At 43.4% G+C, this 16,504-nt stretch overlaps 1 protein-coding gene across 1 annotated transcript; it reads left to right on the top strand.

Annotated features, from left to right (window-relative positions):
• Positions 1–21: 21 nt before the first annotated feature.
• On the top strand, positions 22–2,608 carry LOC311137990 (cytokine-like protein 1). Its single transcript, XM_084172635.1, has 4 exons — positions 22–277; positions 370–414; positions 782–928; positions 1,303–2,608. The coding sequence occupies exons 1-4, from the start codon at positions 137–139 to the stop codon at positions 1,405–1,407; spliced, it is 438 nt and encodes a 145-aa protein (XP_084028761.1). The 5' UTR covers positions 22–136; the 3' UTR covers positions 1,408–2,608.
• The last annotated feature ends 13,896 nt before the right edge of the window (positions 2,609–16,504 follow it).

The following is a 16,504-nucleotide window of genomic DNA, read 5'->3' as shown; positions in this document are numbered from 1 at the left end:
CGACGTCATCATCTCTTTTTTGTCACTCCCAACTACAAACTGCAAAGTTGCTCGACAAAGAACACACTCGTGTTGTAAAGCCCATGCGTAGCTGGGTAGTAAGCCTTTTTTGACCGACGCAACAACGGGTAGAAAGATGAGACTCTTATCTTTGTTGTGTTTCTTCAGTTTTATTTGGTTGGCAGACTGTGCACCACCGACATGCTATTCCCGAGTGCTTGGCTTGAGCAAGGAAATAATGGACCTTTTGGAAAAACTACACAATTGTCATCGCACGGTGAGCTATTTCAATTTCGTAATTGATTTGATAAAAACAGTTATTTTCTTATGTATCCAAATGATTTCTAATTTAAACGTTTTATGTTGTAGAAAACCTGCGTGGAGATTCTGCCCAAGATGTTTCTGGATGTGCACGTAAGTTTAAACCATGTAGTTTATCTGAACAAAATATTGATTCTCAGACGTCATGTCAGTATTGAAGAAAAGGTCGACAGCGTGAACCAGAATCTGATTTGATGTCTCATTGGGTTATATTGCATTAACAGTAATGAGTTGGTGATGCACTATACATGTTTCATGTAGATTAGAAGATGCATGCATTCCATAATGTGATTGGATGCGATATCAAAGCTTAAAAATATAACATGCCAATACATTTTAATTAATATAAAAGAATTGTTGTATACCAGTATCTGAAACTGTTTTTGTGTAATTTTAAATCAAAATAGTATAATATTCATTGAGCAATAGGTTATACAATATCATTTTTATTTCCCTGTAGAATTCGTGCATCACGACCAAGCTCCGTGACTTAATCTATGTTGTGGAGAACCTTCCTACGCAGTACTGCAGAGAGCGACCCAGGATCCTGTTGTTGAAGCGCAAAGTTACCAACCTGTACACAATCATCAACAGAATCTGTTATCGGGTATGTGTGTGCTCAGCTCTACAGATTAATTAACCGTGATGTCTCTCATAGTCAGAACATATATATATATTTTTAAATGTCTGTCATAGCCTATTCTGTATGTGGTGCAGGAAATTACTATCCTGTTTCCAGATCTGTTCTGCCTTGCCAACTCTTATAAGGACAATGACATGAGGTGACAAGATGGCATTTCTGGAACCAAGCTAGGGAATTACAGCCCAGAGTTCAATTCAGTATAAAAGATAACATGTTTACTTCTGCTCATTTAGTTTATTGTCTGCCGATGTTTCGTCAGCTTTGCTCAGCCTTTCACCCACATTCTGCAGTTGGAGATGTTGTGGATGCCTAGGTCTGACTGTTTGACCTCCCCACAGGACCTAGTGTTTTTCACAGATGACTGTGAGGCCATTGAGACTGGACAGAGTACCCCTCGCTACGGAGAGGACAGACTCCAGCTGCTGGTGGAAGAGAAGAGTTGAACCCATCCAGAGACAAACACACGCACACACAGCATGCGCAAACAGAGCACGTATCGCACACACACACAAGTGAGAGGGTATGTAAACCCTGTTTCACTCAAAAACACACACACACACACATACATAACATCACACACAACTCTAGTAAAAAAACATGCCAACGCTGTTTTATTTTCTAACCTATGTAGTGGTGGCCTACAGAGTTTATGTTATTGGCCAAGTGAAGTCTCATGTTAGATGGCATGTGTCTGTGATAACATTCCACCAAGTGGTGGAGAACTTTCCACAGGAAATTTGCTGAATACCAGCCATTCCAAAGAAAACCTTAAAATAATAAACCAATAAGAAATGTTTGTGAGCCTCGCTTACCGCTGCTTACTTACCACACCGTTCGAAAGGGAATGACTAATTTATCCAAATATGTTGTATGTTTCCATAACCTTTCGTACTACTAAGCTGTCTTAAGGCTCACACATACCCAGTTCCCAGCCTGTACATCCCTGAGAAAATAATGATTACCTAATGCGTGTTGTTTTATTGTATGAATAGGCCTACTCTTTAACCTTTAGTTATGTGTCTTGTTTTGATGTAGGCTAAACTTTATCATTATTGCGTTTTCTATGGAATTGGTACAGTATACGTTTGTGTAGTGTATTACTTATATGTATGTAATAAAACAACTCTCTTTTTGGTGCCTTTGAGTTTTCAAATGTGTTGTGTGAGTAGCAAGCACAAATGCAATTGATTTTCTTTTAATATTGCAAGACAGTCGAGTGAGTTTTGATATTGAATTCGCATTGTGAGAGTGAAAACAAGAAATGCTGTGCAAGGACGTTGGCAGTGGGCGTAACATGCAGGACTGGTGATCTGTGATTGGCAGTGGCAGTTCTAATCCAGGTGTGTTTTTGTTTTTTTACATTATCCTAACCCCCTAACCCTTACCTTAACCATTCACTAGCATGCCTCAACTTGATATCTTGTGCTTGCCTTTAAATATTGGTTGTTTTGAGAATCGGACAATGTTTCTCAAGACTGTTCAGACAAAGTTACAGTTTCTCACAAAAATTTAATCAACACTCTAGAGACCCAAACCCAACTTCGAGATGAGACTAAGACAGTTAAAATGTCTGAAAGATAAGTTGATGTAAGTCGCTCTGGATAAGAGCGTCTGCTAAATGAATAAAATGTAAAATGTAAATGTAATGTTGAAAAAACAAGGTTCCCTGGTCATTTCGAGTTGCCACTCTTACAAGAGATGGTACTCACGGGTGTATCTTGACCACATGAGTTGAAAGACTACACAAACCATGGTCTTGACCATGACCAAGACATTGGGTGCCAACCCAGGCCAGACACTGTGTATTGAAACCCAGACCAAGACTGCATTTATGTGACCAAGATCATGAGATCAAGACTTCATCTCTGGTTTATCCTGACTGTAATTCTGACAAACTTTGATGTTGTTGAGAAATGTCCCTTTACATACCTAAATGTGTTGAAAAGAAGCCAGCAAATTATGAACTTTACATAACAATCTATTACTGACTTACCACAATACTGAAACACGAGTTTCCCTTTATATCTTTTGTTACATAATGACCTTGCAAAAGTTACTACTCATAAAACCTGATTGACTGTGGCAGGAAATCTACATTGTGGGGGAAGCTACTCTGAAAATATAGTTTACCAAGCTACCAATTACTTCACAGTTGAAGAAGTTAAGCTACCCTTGAGGAAAATATATACTGAACAAAAATATAAACGCAACATGCAACAATTTCAAAAGTTTTACTGTTACAGTTCATATAAGGAAATCAGTCCGTTTAGATAAATAAATTAGGTCCTAATCTATGGATTTCACATGACTGGGAATACAGATATGCATCTGTTGGTCACAGATACCTTAAAAAAAAAATGGGCCTCATAATGGACCTCAGGATTTCATCACGACGGTATCTCTGTGCATTCAAATTGCCATCGATAAAATGCAATTGTGTTTGAGTTCAACTACCACCAAGCTACTGCAAAATGTAGTTAAATTACTAGATGTACAGTTGAAGTCGGAAGTTTACATACACTTAGGTTGGAGTCATTAAAACTCGTTTTTCAACCACTCCACACATTTCTGGTTAACAAACTATAGTTTTGGCAAGTCGGTTAGGACATCTACTTTGTGCATGACACAAGTAATTTTTCCAACAATTGTTTACAGACAGATTATTTCACTTGTAATTCACTGTATCACAATTCCAGTGGGTCAGAAGTTTACATACACCAATTTGACTGTGCCTTTAAACAGCTTGGAAAATTCCAGAAAATGATGTCATGGCTTTAGAAGCTTCTGATAGGCTAATTTACATCATTTGAGTCAATTGGAGGTGTACCTGTGGATGTATTTCAAGGCCTACCTTCAAACTCAGTGCCTCTTTGCTTGACATCATGGGAAAATCAAAAGAAATCAGCCAAGATCTCAGAAAACAAATTGTAGACCTCCACAAGTCTGGTTCATCCTTGGGAGCAATTTCCAAACGCCTGAAGGTACCACGTTCATCTGTACAAACAATAGTATGCAAGTATAAACACCATGGGACCACGCAGCCGTCATATCACTCAGGAAGGAGATGCGTTCTGTCTCCTAGAGATGAACGTACTTTGGTGCGAAAATGCAAATCAATCCCAGAACAACAGCAAAGGACCTTGTGAAGATGCTGGAGGAAACAGGTACAAAAGTATCTATATCCACAGTAAAACAAGTCCTATATCGACATAACCTGAAAGGCCACTCAGCAAGGAAGAAGCCACTGCTCCAAAACCGCCATAAAAAAGCCAGACTACGGTTTGCAACTGCACATGGGGACAAAGATCGTACTTTTTGGAGAAATGTCCTCTGGTCTGATGAAACAAAAATATAACTGTTTGGCCATAATGACCATTATTATGTTTGGAGGAAAATGGGGGTGCCTTGCAAGCCGAAGAACACCATCCCAACCGTGAAGCACGGGGGTGGCAGCATCATGCTGTGGGGTTGCTTTGCTGCAGGAGGGACTGGTGCACTTCACAAAATAGATGGCATCATGAGGAAGGAAAAATATGTGGACATATTGAAGCAACATCTCAAGAAGGAAGTCAGGAAGTTAAAGCTTGGTCGCAAATGGGTCTTCCGAATGGACAATGACCCCAAGCATACTTCCAAAGTTGTGGCAAAATGGCTTAAGGACAACAAAGTCAAGGTATTGGAATGGCCATCACAAAGCCCTGACCTCAATCCTATAGAAAATGTGTGGGCAGAACTGAAAAAGCGTGTGCGAGCAAGGAGGCCTACAAACCTGAATCAGTTACACCAGCTCTGTCAGGAGGAATGGGCCAAAATTCACCCAACCTATTGTGGGAAGCTTGTGGAAGGCTACCCGAAACGTTTGACCCAAGTTAAACAATTTAAAGGCAATGCTACCAAATACTAATTGAGTGTATGTAAACTTCTGACACACTGGGAATGTGATGAAAGAAATAAAAGCAGAAATAAATTATTCTCTCTACTATTATTCTGACATTTCACATTCTTAAAATAAAGTGGTGATCCTAACTGACCTAAGACAGGGAATTTTTACTAGGATTAAATGTCAGGAATTGTGAAAAACTGAGTTTAAATGTATTTGGCTAAGGTGTATGTAAACTTCTTGTCACGATCATTTACGGACGAGAAGGACCAAGGCGCAGCGTGATATGCATTCATATTTATTTACGTACTGAACACACAACAAAACGTGAAGTCCAAGGTAGACAAATAAACATACCTCACACGGAACAAGATCCCACAACTAACAGGTGCCAAAAGGCTGCCTAAGTATGGTCCCCAATCAGAGACAACGAGCAACAGCTGCCTCTGATTGGGAACCACACAGGCCAACATAGATCTACCCATTCTAGATCTAAACACAGAACATCGACATAGCAAACACACAACACGGAAAATACACACCCTGACTCAACAAATCCAAGTCCTCAGAGTCAGGGCGTGACACTTCTGACTTCAACTGTAGTTCACTACTCCCCAACACTGGAAATCTAGATCTTATACAAACCATCAGGGGCGTCACGCACCCCAAAAATGTGAGGGGGCGCAAAATACAGATGATTGCTGGGGGGTGGTCTGGAGGGGGGCTCTGCCCATCCTTAGATTGGAGAACTTTGCATTTTTCCAAAACCTGCAACAGCTTTTTCCTGCAATCTAAAGCCATAATCATTATGCTTAATTCTATGTAAAAAAAATTATAAAATAGAGACGTTTTTTCTGCATATCTAAGCATACCTCTTGAGCTGTCTGTATCCTCCTGATTGGTGGTTCTTTTTATAAAGAAACTAAATATGCTTCTCTGCATCTCTACTAAAATCTGGGTATTAGATTGAAAGGAATGTGAGTCTTATTCAGTACATTTAGTAATTACTTGCTTTTCTAAAGTCTACCAACCTTGCCAGAAGGCATGCTAGCTAAGACAGACAATCTAGCTACTCTAACTTGATTGATAGCCTGAAATGGCTTCTTGGTAGCTAGTTATGAGGTTGGGAGATTGGGAACCTATCTGGGCTAGCTAAAGTCAACTTCATAAAATTGCTAAGTAGTAAGTTTTGTATTATATTTTTTTAAACAGGACAAATATGAGGTGGCACGTGCCCCTGTGCCTAATATGGGCATGACGTCTCAGCAAACCATAATCTAATGCTCATTCTCTTTCTTGCTAGCCCCTTGAAATCTAGATGATTTTGTTTCCACACCCTGTTGAGATCAGGTGGCACTCAAAACATCTGTATGACTTTCTCATAGGGTCGCTACTTACTAAAACCTAGGCATGTTTAGATAAATGGGTAACATACATAAATAGGTTTAGTGCAAGAACACACTGTAAGATAGTACTTATTATAACCACTATGACTCATGCAGAGTGAACTGATATTGCTTGTCAGCTGTTGTAAAGCAATATACGCTGTATCGTCTTGTACCAGTTTTATATTACATTTGTTCCAAAGGGAAACTGGGCAAATGTATGATACTTTTTGACATATTTGATACTTTAGAAGACATCAATCTTGCACATGAATAGAGTTTGAATCCACCAGATACCTTTTCAAACAGCCCTGGGAGTTGGCAGTGGGCCTCCTCTAAGATATGTGGCATGGATCCTCCATCCAGTGCAGCTGTACCAATCGGAAATAATTCATTATCTGTTTGGTGTTCGCTGGGTGAGATGGAGTAAAATAACAAGTATTAAGGAAGACTCAAACTGCACTGTTAAAAGTGAAGATGGGGAACTATAGATACAATTATAAATCACACAAAAAGAAATTCATACTTCAAATACAACTGCAATGGCTTTCTCAGCTATTCAAAATATTTTGATTATGCTGCCCTGCCCTCTGCTGGGAAGTTGAAGTATTACAGTATTTGACTATACAATGTTGTTACTACAGTTGCCTAATTCCTGTGTTACTTGTACTACATTGAAATAAACTGGCCATCTGGCATTTCGGGGCAAATATCAGTGTTTTTATGTTTGACAATAATGTCCACAAATGTTTTTGTAAAGTTATGCCTCTACAGTAATGCCCTTTTGCGTTCAGTTGTTTAGAGAGGCTTTGGGGGTCAAAGGTGACCATCACCTAACTTCACAAATGTTGTATTTCTAAAATATGTACTGTTTGTTTAAATGAGGTGGCTAACTTTTATTTTATTTATTTCTTCAGTGACATAGGCTATTGTTTGTCATCATTTTTGGTCAGTCTTTGTGTTACTCGGTCAGCAACAATGATCTGTATGATTGGTGGATTGTTGTTCCCCTCTTTGCCCTTGTAGTTCTGTGATTGATTTATAGGTATATGGTGGAAACTCCTTTAAGGTAGACATCCCAGTGGAGCTGAGGCATGGATGGAGCTACAGTGCATTCGGAAAGTATTCAGACCCCTTCCCTTTTTCTACATTTTGTTATGTTACAGCCTTATTCTGAATTTTTTTTTTTTTTTTTTTTGTACATCTCATCAATTTACACACAATATCCCATAATGACAAAGTGAAAACAAGTTTGTAGAATTTTTTGCAAATTTATAAAAATAATAATAATACAGAAATACCTTATTTACATAAGTATTCAAACCCTTTGCTATGCCACAAGAAATTGAGCTCAGGTGCATCCTGTTTCCATTGATCATCCTTGAGTTGTTTCTACAACTTAAAAATTGTCTGTCCTCGGTTGCACCATTTACTATCGAGTTCCAAACTGCCTCTGGAAGCAACGTCAGCACAAGAACTGTTCATCGGGAGCTTCATGAAATGGGTTTCCATGGCCGAGCAGCCGCACACAAGCCTAAAATCACCGTGCGCAATGCCAAGCGTCTGCTGGAGTGGTGTCAAGCTCACCGCCATTGAAAACACGTTCTCTGGAGTGATGAATCACGCTTTACCATCTGGCAGTGCAACAGACTAATCTGGGTTTGGCAGATGCCAGGAACACGCTACCTGCCCGAATACATAGTGCCAACTGTAAAGTTTGGTGGAGGAGGAATAATGGTATGGGGCTGTTTTTCATGGTTCAGGCTAGGCACCTTAGTGAAGGGAAATCTTAACGCTACAGCAAACAATGATATTTTAGACGATTCTGTGCTTCCAACTTTGTGGCAACAGTTTGGGGAACGCCCTTTCCTGTTTCAGCATGACAATGCCCCCGTGCACAAAGCGAGGTCCATGCAGAAATGGTTTGTCGAGATCAGTGTGGAAGAACTTGACCGGCCTGCACAGAGCCCTGTCCTCTACCCCATCAAACACCTCTGGGATGAATTGGAACGCCGACTGCGAGCCAGGCCTAATCACCCAACATCAGTGCCCAACCTCACTAATGCTCTTGTAGCTGAATGGAAGCAAGTCCCCGCAGCAATGTTCGAACATCTAGTGGAAAGCCTTCCCAGAAGAATGAAGGCTGTTATAGCAGCAAAGGGGGCATCAACTCTATATTCATGCCCATGATTTTGGAATGAGATGTTCGACAAACAGGTGTCCACATACTTTTGGTCGTGTAGTGTAGAAGATGGAATGTAAAACAAAATACAGGCCAGAAATGTTAGGTTTCTAATATTTTCATTTTCATTTCTACATGATAGAACACACAAAAGTTGAATGTCTATTTCATTGTAATAGAATGAAATGAAGTTTAATTAGGGAAACATGCAACCTTATTAAAAAAATAATTTCTCTTTAACCATTCACATATGGCTTGTTTGGAGGTCCAATGTCCTCCCATTAATATCTTATAATTGCAATACTGATTGATAATCATTACAGGGTAACATATTTGCCTTATCCAACTTCTATTTTGTGTCATTAAGCCAAAACGCAAACAAATACTCACACCCATCAGGGGGGGCAGATAATTTAGCAATTTTATGTTCTGTGACATTGCACTAAAAAATGCAAAGTGCCGCATTGTAAAACTCAGTAATTTAGCCAAAGGGTGGCAGAAATCATTCTCTGGTTTGCTGAATTAAATTGGCCTGTAAAAGAAAGATCAGAAACGTGTTTGTTTATATTAAAGGCTTGCTGAAGTAGTATTTGTGTATGTTTTAATGCTTTCATTTATGAGGGTTTCAGGCAGTTTTCCATCACATTCACAACGTTATTGTGTCTTAAAAACAAATACTGACTCATTAGTTCACATAAGAAAATATTTCCCTTAAAATGTTCTAAATGACTGGCCAGCATTCGTAATTATACCCCTCTGACAAATTTGGCAACGAACAGAGATTTGTGTTTCATTGTATTCCACCCTCTTCGAGTTGAGCAGAACTCCAAATTACATTCAATGTCTGATAAAGGCTTTGTTCCTCTTGTCATTAGCATAAGGTAGTTTGCACACTTTTAATGCATTGTTTTGTTTTCTAATGTTAACTTACTTAATTGTATTCAGTGTGATTATCATGATATAACCTTATAATGCAACAGTTTGTCTCCAACAACTATACTAACTGATGTCAATCATTAGAGTGAACTATCCCTTTAAGTACACATGGACACAATGGGAAGCAGCTAATTAAGCGTGTTGGAAATAACAGGATTAACACCCTTAGATATGGCATAAACAGCCTGAGAGAACACATTTCTGAAAACGTTCAAATTCCAGACTGACCATTCTCTGAGGCAAGTATTCAATCAATCCTGCGATAGTGGATTTCCGGTCAGTACTTTGAGAAGTGCATTTGATCTGCACAGAAGAATGTCCAGGATGGCGAGAGTTGACACTTAAGAAATAGTCAGTCGGGTTATGTGTACGGGATCAGAGTTAGTCAGGGTTGGTCAGGGTTGCACTAGCTGATGAAGAACCTGTATATCCTTTGAAGATTCTTGAAAGTAGACTGTTCACTGGGTGAGATAAACTAAAACCACCAGGACTTAGGGCCCATGTTTTAAAATATGTTTGTCCCATTTTCTGAGAATTTAGAGAACATTAGGATAACAGTTTCTATGAGACATTTTGTACTGCCTTATAAATGCATTATAGCTATTTATGCATTCATATAGTTTAAGGAGCCATTAACTATTATGAATACTTATAGCATGTTTTACAATGCATTTACCACCAGTGTGTAATGCTTTATGAATTCTTATGGCATTCAGGGAACATTCTGTTAATAATTCTAATAGAGATGCTATAGAATTACTTGAAGGACATTTCTGTGTTTTGTAGAGCATCATCATTTGGTTTATTTGACTTTTATCATTTGGTTTAGTACAAGATCATAGAACAACTGTCCTCATTTGCTTGTCAGCATTTTCCCTTTCCCATTCATTCCCAGTCATGACAGAGAGCACACTCCTGACCCCTAGTGGATACCAGAAGTTATCTTCAAAGGAAACAGAAAAGTATGCACTACTCTAATCCAGGGTTTCTCAAATTTGGTCCTGGGGGCCCCCTGGGTGCACATTTTGGTTTTTGCCCTAGCACTACACAGCTGATTCAAATAACCAACTCCTCATCAAGCTTTGATTATTTGAATCAGCTGTGTAGTGCTAGGGCAAAAACGAAAACTTGCACAACAGGGTGGGTCCCAGGACGAAGTTTGGGAAACCCTGCTCTAATCTAGTAATCTAATGCTAGTTATGCTACCTCAGAAAACACCATGACTCTCGAATTAGCCTTTTCTGACCTAAGTGTTATTTTTTTCCATTTCATCTGGAGAGACTTTTGTCTGATGCAGACAGAATGTATGGAAATGGATAACTAGAGGTGATTGTCAGGGTGTCAGTGTGATGCGGTAGGACGAAGTCAGGCGCAGGACACAGAGCTAATCGAAAATGTACTTTACTCGTAGGTAACGTAAATAACATAACCTCCACGCAGGGAGGAACAAACCCGCTCACCAGACGACAACCAAACATGAACAAACACGCACAAAACACAGTGGGAGCCAGAGGGTTAAATAGGGAAGAAATCAATACATAATGGGAACCAGGTGTGAACAATAAAGACAAAACAAGTAGAACACAGAAACATATATCGGTAGCAGCTAGTACACCGGCGACGACGAACGCCGAAGCCTGCCCGAGCAAGGAGGAGGCGCAGCCTCGGCTGAATCCGTGACAGTACCCCCCCTCTTGATGCGCGGTTCCAGCCGTGCGCCGACACCGGCCTCGGGGACAGCCAGGAGGACGCGGCGCAGGGCGAGTCGGATGACGACGGTGGAAATCCCTCAACATGGAGGGATTGAGTATGTCCCTCCTAGGGACCCAGCACCGTTCCTCCGGACCGTACCCCTCCCACTCCACGAGATACTGCAGGCCCCCCACCCGACGCCTCCAATCCAGGATGGAACGGACCGAGCACGCCGGTGCGCCCTCGATGTCCAGTGGGGGCGGAGGAACCTCCCGTACCTCAGACTCCTGGAGTGGACCAGCTACCACCGGCCTGAGGAGAGACACATGGAACGAGGGCTTAATACGATACTCAGGAGGAAGCTGTGAGCTATAACAAACCTTGTTCAATCTCCTCAGGACTTTAAATGGCCCCACAAACCGCCGACCCAGCTTCCGGCAGGGCAGTCGAAGGGGCAGGTTTCGGGTCGAGAGCCAGACCCGGTCCCCCGGTGCATACACCGGAGCCTCACTGCGGTGGCGGTCGGCGCTCGCCTTCTGTCGCCTGATGGCCTGTTGCAGGCGTACATGGGCAGCGTTCCAGGTCTCTTCCAAGCGCCGAAACCACTCCTCCACCGCAGGTGCCTCGATCTGGCTCTGACGCCAAGGTGCCAGGACCGGCTGATAACCTAACACACACTGAAATGGAGAAAGGTTAGTGGAGGAGTGGCGGAGGGAGTTTTGGGCCATCTCTGCCCAGGGGATGAAACCCGACCACTCGCCGGTCCTGGCAATAGGACCGCAGAAACCTACCCACATCCTGGTTCACTCTCTCCACCTGCCCATTACTCTCGGGGTGAAAACCTGAGGTCAGGCTGACCGAGTTCCCCAGACGTTCCATGAACGCCCTCCAGACCCTTGAGGTGAACTGGGGACCCCGATCAGATACAATATCCTCAGGTACCCCATAGTGCCGGAAGACGTGTATAAATAGGGCCTCCGCAGTCTGTAGGGCCGTAGGGAGACCAGGCATAGGAATGAGACGGCAGGACTGTGAGCCCAATAGATCAATCGATCGCGGACCTCTAACGGCACGTACATACGACCCTCCGGACACTGGGGGGGGGGGGGGGGGGGGAGTGGGCTCTGTACGTAACGTCCGCCTGATGTCCGCGTCAACCTCCCACACCACCGGTGCCACCAGACACGACGCCGGAAGTATGGGAGTGGGCTCAATGGACCTCTCCTCTGTATCATACAGTCGGGACAGGGCGTCTGCCTTAGCGTTCTGGGAACCTGGTCTGTAAGAAAGGGTGAACACAAAACGAGTGAAAAACATGGCCCACCTTGCCTGGCAAGGGTTCAATCTCCTCGCCGCCCGGATGTACTCCAGATTGCGGTGGTCAGTCAAAATGAGAAAAGGGTGTTTAGCCCCCTCAAGCCAATGCCTACACACTTTCAGAGCTTTAACCACAGCTAACAGCTCCCAGTCCCCCACATCATAGTTGCGCTCCGCCGGGCTGAGCTTCTTCAGAAAGAAAGCACAGGGGCAGAGTTGGTGGCGTACCCGAGCGCTGAGACAGTACAGCTCCTATCCCAGCCTCGGATACGTCCACCTCTACTGTGAATGCTAAGGAGGGATGCGGATGAGCCAGCACTGGAGCCGAGGTAAACAGGTCCTTCAGGTGACCAAACGCCCTGTCCGCCTCGGCTGACCACTGCAGTGTCACCGGTCCCCCCCTCAGCAAGGAGGTAATGGGAGCCGCTACCTGACCAAAGCCCCGGATAAACCTCCGGTAGTAGTTGGCAAACCCTAAGAATCACTGCACCTCCTTAACCGTGGTTGGAGTCGGCCAATTACGCACAGCCGAAATGCGGTCAATCTCCATCTCCACCCCTGATGCGGACAGGCGGTGCCCTAGGAAGGAGACAGACTTTTGAAAGAACAGACATTTCTCCGCCTTGACGTACAGGTCATGTTCCAACAGTCGACCAAGCACCTTGCGCACCAGGGACACATGCTCGGCTCGTGTAGCAGAGTATATGAGAATATCATCTATATCATCTATATGGGGCGGCAGGTAGCTTAGTGGTTAAGAGCGTAGTGCCAGTAACCGAAAGGTCGCTGGTTCTAATCCCTGAGCCGACTAGGTGAAAAATCTGTTGATGTGCCCTTGAGCAAGGCACTTAACCCTAATTGCTCCTGTAAGTCGCTCTGGATAAGAGTGTCTGCTAAATGACTAAAAATGTAAAAATATACACCACTACACCCTGTCCGTGCAGGTCCCTGGAAATCTCATCTACAAAGGATTGGAAGACTGATGGAGCGTTCATCAACACGTACGGCATGACGAGGTACTCATAGTGCCCAGATGTGGTACTAAATGCCGTCTTCCACTCATCTCCCTCCCAGATACGCACCAGGTTTTACGCGCTCCTGAGATCCAATTTTGTGAAGAAGCGCGCCCCGTGCAATGACTCCGTCATACTAGCAATGAGCGGTAGTAGATAACTGTACTTGACAGTGATCTGATTGAGACCCCGGTAGTCAATGCACGGGCGTAAACCTCCATCCTTCTTCTTCACAAAAAAGAAACTTGAGGAGACAGGTGAAGTGGATGGCCGAATGTATCCCTGCCCCAGAGATTCTGAGACATATGTTTCCAAAGCCGCCGTCTCTTCCTGTGACAGGGGATACACGTGACTCTGGGGAAGTGCAGCGCCTACCTGGAGATTTATCGCACAATCCCCCTGTCGATGGGGTGATAATTGAGTCGCCTTCTTTTTACAGAAGGCGAGAGACAAATCGACATTTTCGGGGGGAATGTGCATGGTGGAGACCTGGTTTGGACTTTCCACCGTAGTTGCCCCTATGGAAACACCTACACACCTCCCCGAGCACTGACTTGACCATCCCTTGAGAGCCCTCTTTTGCCATGAAATCGTGGGGTCATGAGAAGTTAACCAGGGAGGCCCCAACATCACTGGAAACGCAGGAGAATCAATCAGATAGAGACTAATTTTCTCCTCATGACCCTCCTGCGTCTTCATCCAGAGTGGAGCTGTGACCTCCCTAATCAGGCCTGACCCTAAAGGGCGACTATCTAAGGCATGTACAGGGAACGGCACATCAACAGGAACAATAGGAATCCCTCAACTACGGGAAAACTGACGATCAATAAAGTTCCCAGCTGCGCCTGAATCTACGAGCGCCTTATGCTGGGAATGAGGGGAAAACTCTGGAAATACGATATCAATACACATATGCGCAACAGGGACCTCTGGGTGAGTCGGGTGCCTACTCACCTGAGACGGTCCACCAGTGCTCTCCCTACTGCCTTGACTCCCTAAAGACCTCCCCAGTACCGACCAGCAGTGTGTCCTCTGCGGCCACAGTTGGTGCAGGAGACGGCCCTTCTTCCGGTCTCCCTAAGCGCAGCACCTCCGAGCTCCATAGGGGTAGGGTCGGAGGTGCTGGGTTATGGAATGGACGGCCCCTGATCCGGACGTCCGCGGGTTTCCAACAGGTTATCCAGCCTTATCGACATATCCACCAGTTGGTCCAGGTTAAGGGTGGTGTCCCTGCAGGCCAGTTCCCGACGAACGTCCTCCCGTAATGCTGCATCAGTAGTGGTCGATCAGGGCCCTCTCATTCCATCCTGCACTGGCAGCCAGAGTCCTGAAGTCCAGTGCAAAGTCCTGTGCGCTCCTCCTCCCCTGTCTGAGGTGGAATAGACATTCCTCCACCGCTCTCCCCTCCGGTGGGTAATCGAATACCGCCCGAAAGTGGCGGGTGAAATCCGCATAGCGTACTGACGCTGCGTCTATTCCTCCCCACTCGGCGTTGGCCCACTCGAGCGCTCTCCCCGACAGACAGGAGATGAGGGCGGACACACTCTTGTATCCAGAGGGAGCCGGGTGGATGGTAGCCAGGTAGAGCTCTACCTGGAGCAGAAAACCCTGGCACCCGGCACCTGCTGACTCCATTTAAGGTGCGTGTTTCTGTCAGGAGGTCACTGTGATGCGGTAGGACGAAGTCAGGCGTAGGACACAGAGCTAATCGAAAATGTACTTTACTCGTAGGTAACGTAAATAACATAACCTCCACGCAGGGAGGAACAAACCCACTCACCAGACGACAACCAAACATGAACAAACATGCACAAAAGCCAGTGGGAGCCAGAGAGTTAAATAGGGAAGAAATCAATACATAATGGGAACCAGGTGTGAATAATAAAGACAAAACAAGTAGAACACAGAAACATAGATCGGTAGCAGCTAGTACTCCGGCGACGACGAACGCCGAAGCCTGCCCGAGCAAGGAGGAGGAGCACCCTCGGCTGAATCCGTGACAGTGATCTTGACTGAAGGTCCATTACAATACATTTTGGTGGCTATGGGCAAATTTAGCTATGCAGTCTAACTGTATAACACAGTTGTTAAATAATGGCCACTTATTTTGAAGGGGGAAAAAATGGAGGAAATTTCATTTTCACATTCCATTACATGATGGCAATAGTATTTTGACTGACGTTCAAGAAGTGTCTTGAAGGTGTATTCAATCTCAACTAAACGCCTGCGTTCTGTGCAATGGACATCATATTTCTATCTGTGTTGTGTTGTGTGTCCCATGGAGGGACATTTCATGTCCTTGCATAAATCATTATTGCTACTGCTGTAACTGTTGACATTCTCCCTGCTTGCTCCCAAATGTGTTATCAGTTGATTAATTGTTCTCAATGATGAAAATGAAATGCAATGGATTGTGGTAGTAGGAATTACCAGTAGCCTATTAACATAGTAATTATAGGCTACAGGTACACTGACAATCCGTAGGCCTACATTTTCATACAGTTACAAGGCCATTTCAAAAATGTTCAAATAAACTCAAATAACAGAAGGTGTAAACAACATTTATAAAAGTTTAGACTACTTGAAAATCCTATGCATGGTAAAATTGCATAATATTATAATTCGATGCTGCTATATTGTTTATTACGATTATCATTATCATTAGTATTAATCCTACTACTAGCCACTTTTACCCCTGTCTAAATGTACATTACTTCCTCAATCACTCCAGTAGCCGACCCCTGCACATTGTAATAATAGTACTGGCACTGCACTGACCTGTATATGTGACCTGTATATACAGTGCCTTCAGAAAGTATTCACACCCCTTGACTTTTTCCACATTTTGTTGATACAGCCTCAATTTAAAATTGACCTACAGAGAATACCCCATAATGTAAAAGTGTAATTATGTTTTTCGAAATGTTTACAAATTAATTGCAAATGAAATGCTGAAATGTCTTGAGTCAATAAATATTCAACACCTTTGATATGGCAAGCCTAAATAATCTCAGGAGAAAAAAATGCTTAACAAGTCACATGATAAGTTGCATGGACTCACTCTCTGTGCAATAATAGTGTTTAACATGATTTCTGAACGACTACGTCGTCTCTGTACCCCACACATACCATTAT

This window comes from Coregonus lavaretus, assembly GCF_964263955.1.
Source record: "Coregonus lavaretus genome assembly, chromosome: 12".
Lineage (NCBI taxonomy): Eukaryota > Metazoa > Chordata > Actinopteri > Salmoniformes > Salmonidae > Coregonus > Coregonus lavaretus.
This window is presented reverse-complemented; position numbering and strand designations above follow the sequence as displayed.

Excerpts from the sequence above, each read along its gene's own strand:
- LOC311137990 (XM_084172635.1), top strand. The coding sequence starts at position 137 with ATGAGACTCTTATCTTTGTTGTGTTTCTTCAGTTTTATTTGGTTGGCA. Across the intron at positions 278-369 it reads TACACAATTGTCATCGCACG|AAAACCTGCGTGGAGATTCT; the intron begins GTGAGCTATTTC and ends TTTATGTTGTAG. Across the intron at positions 415-781 it reads AGATGTTTCTGGATGTGCAC|AATTCGTGCATCACGACCAA; the intron begins GTAAGTTTAAAC and ends ATTTCCCTGTAG.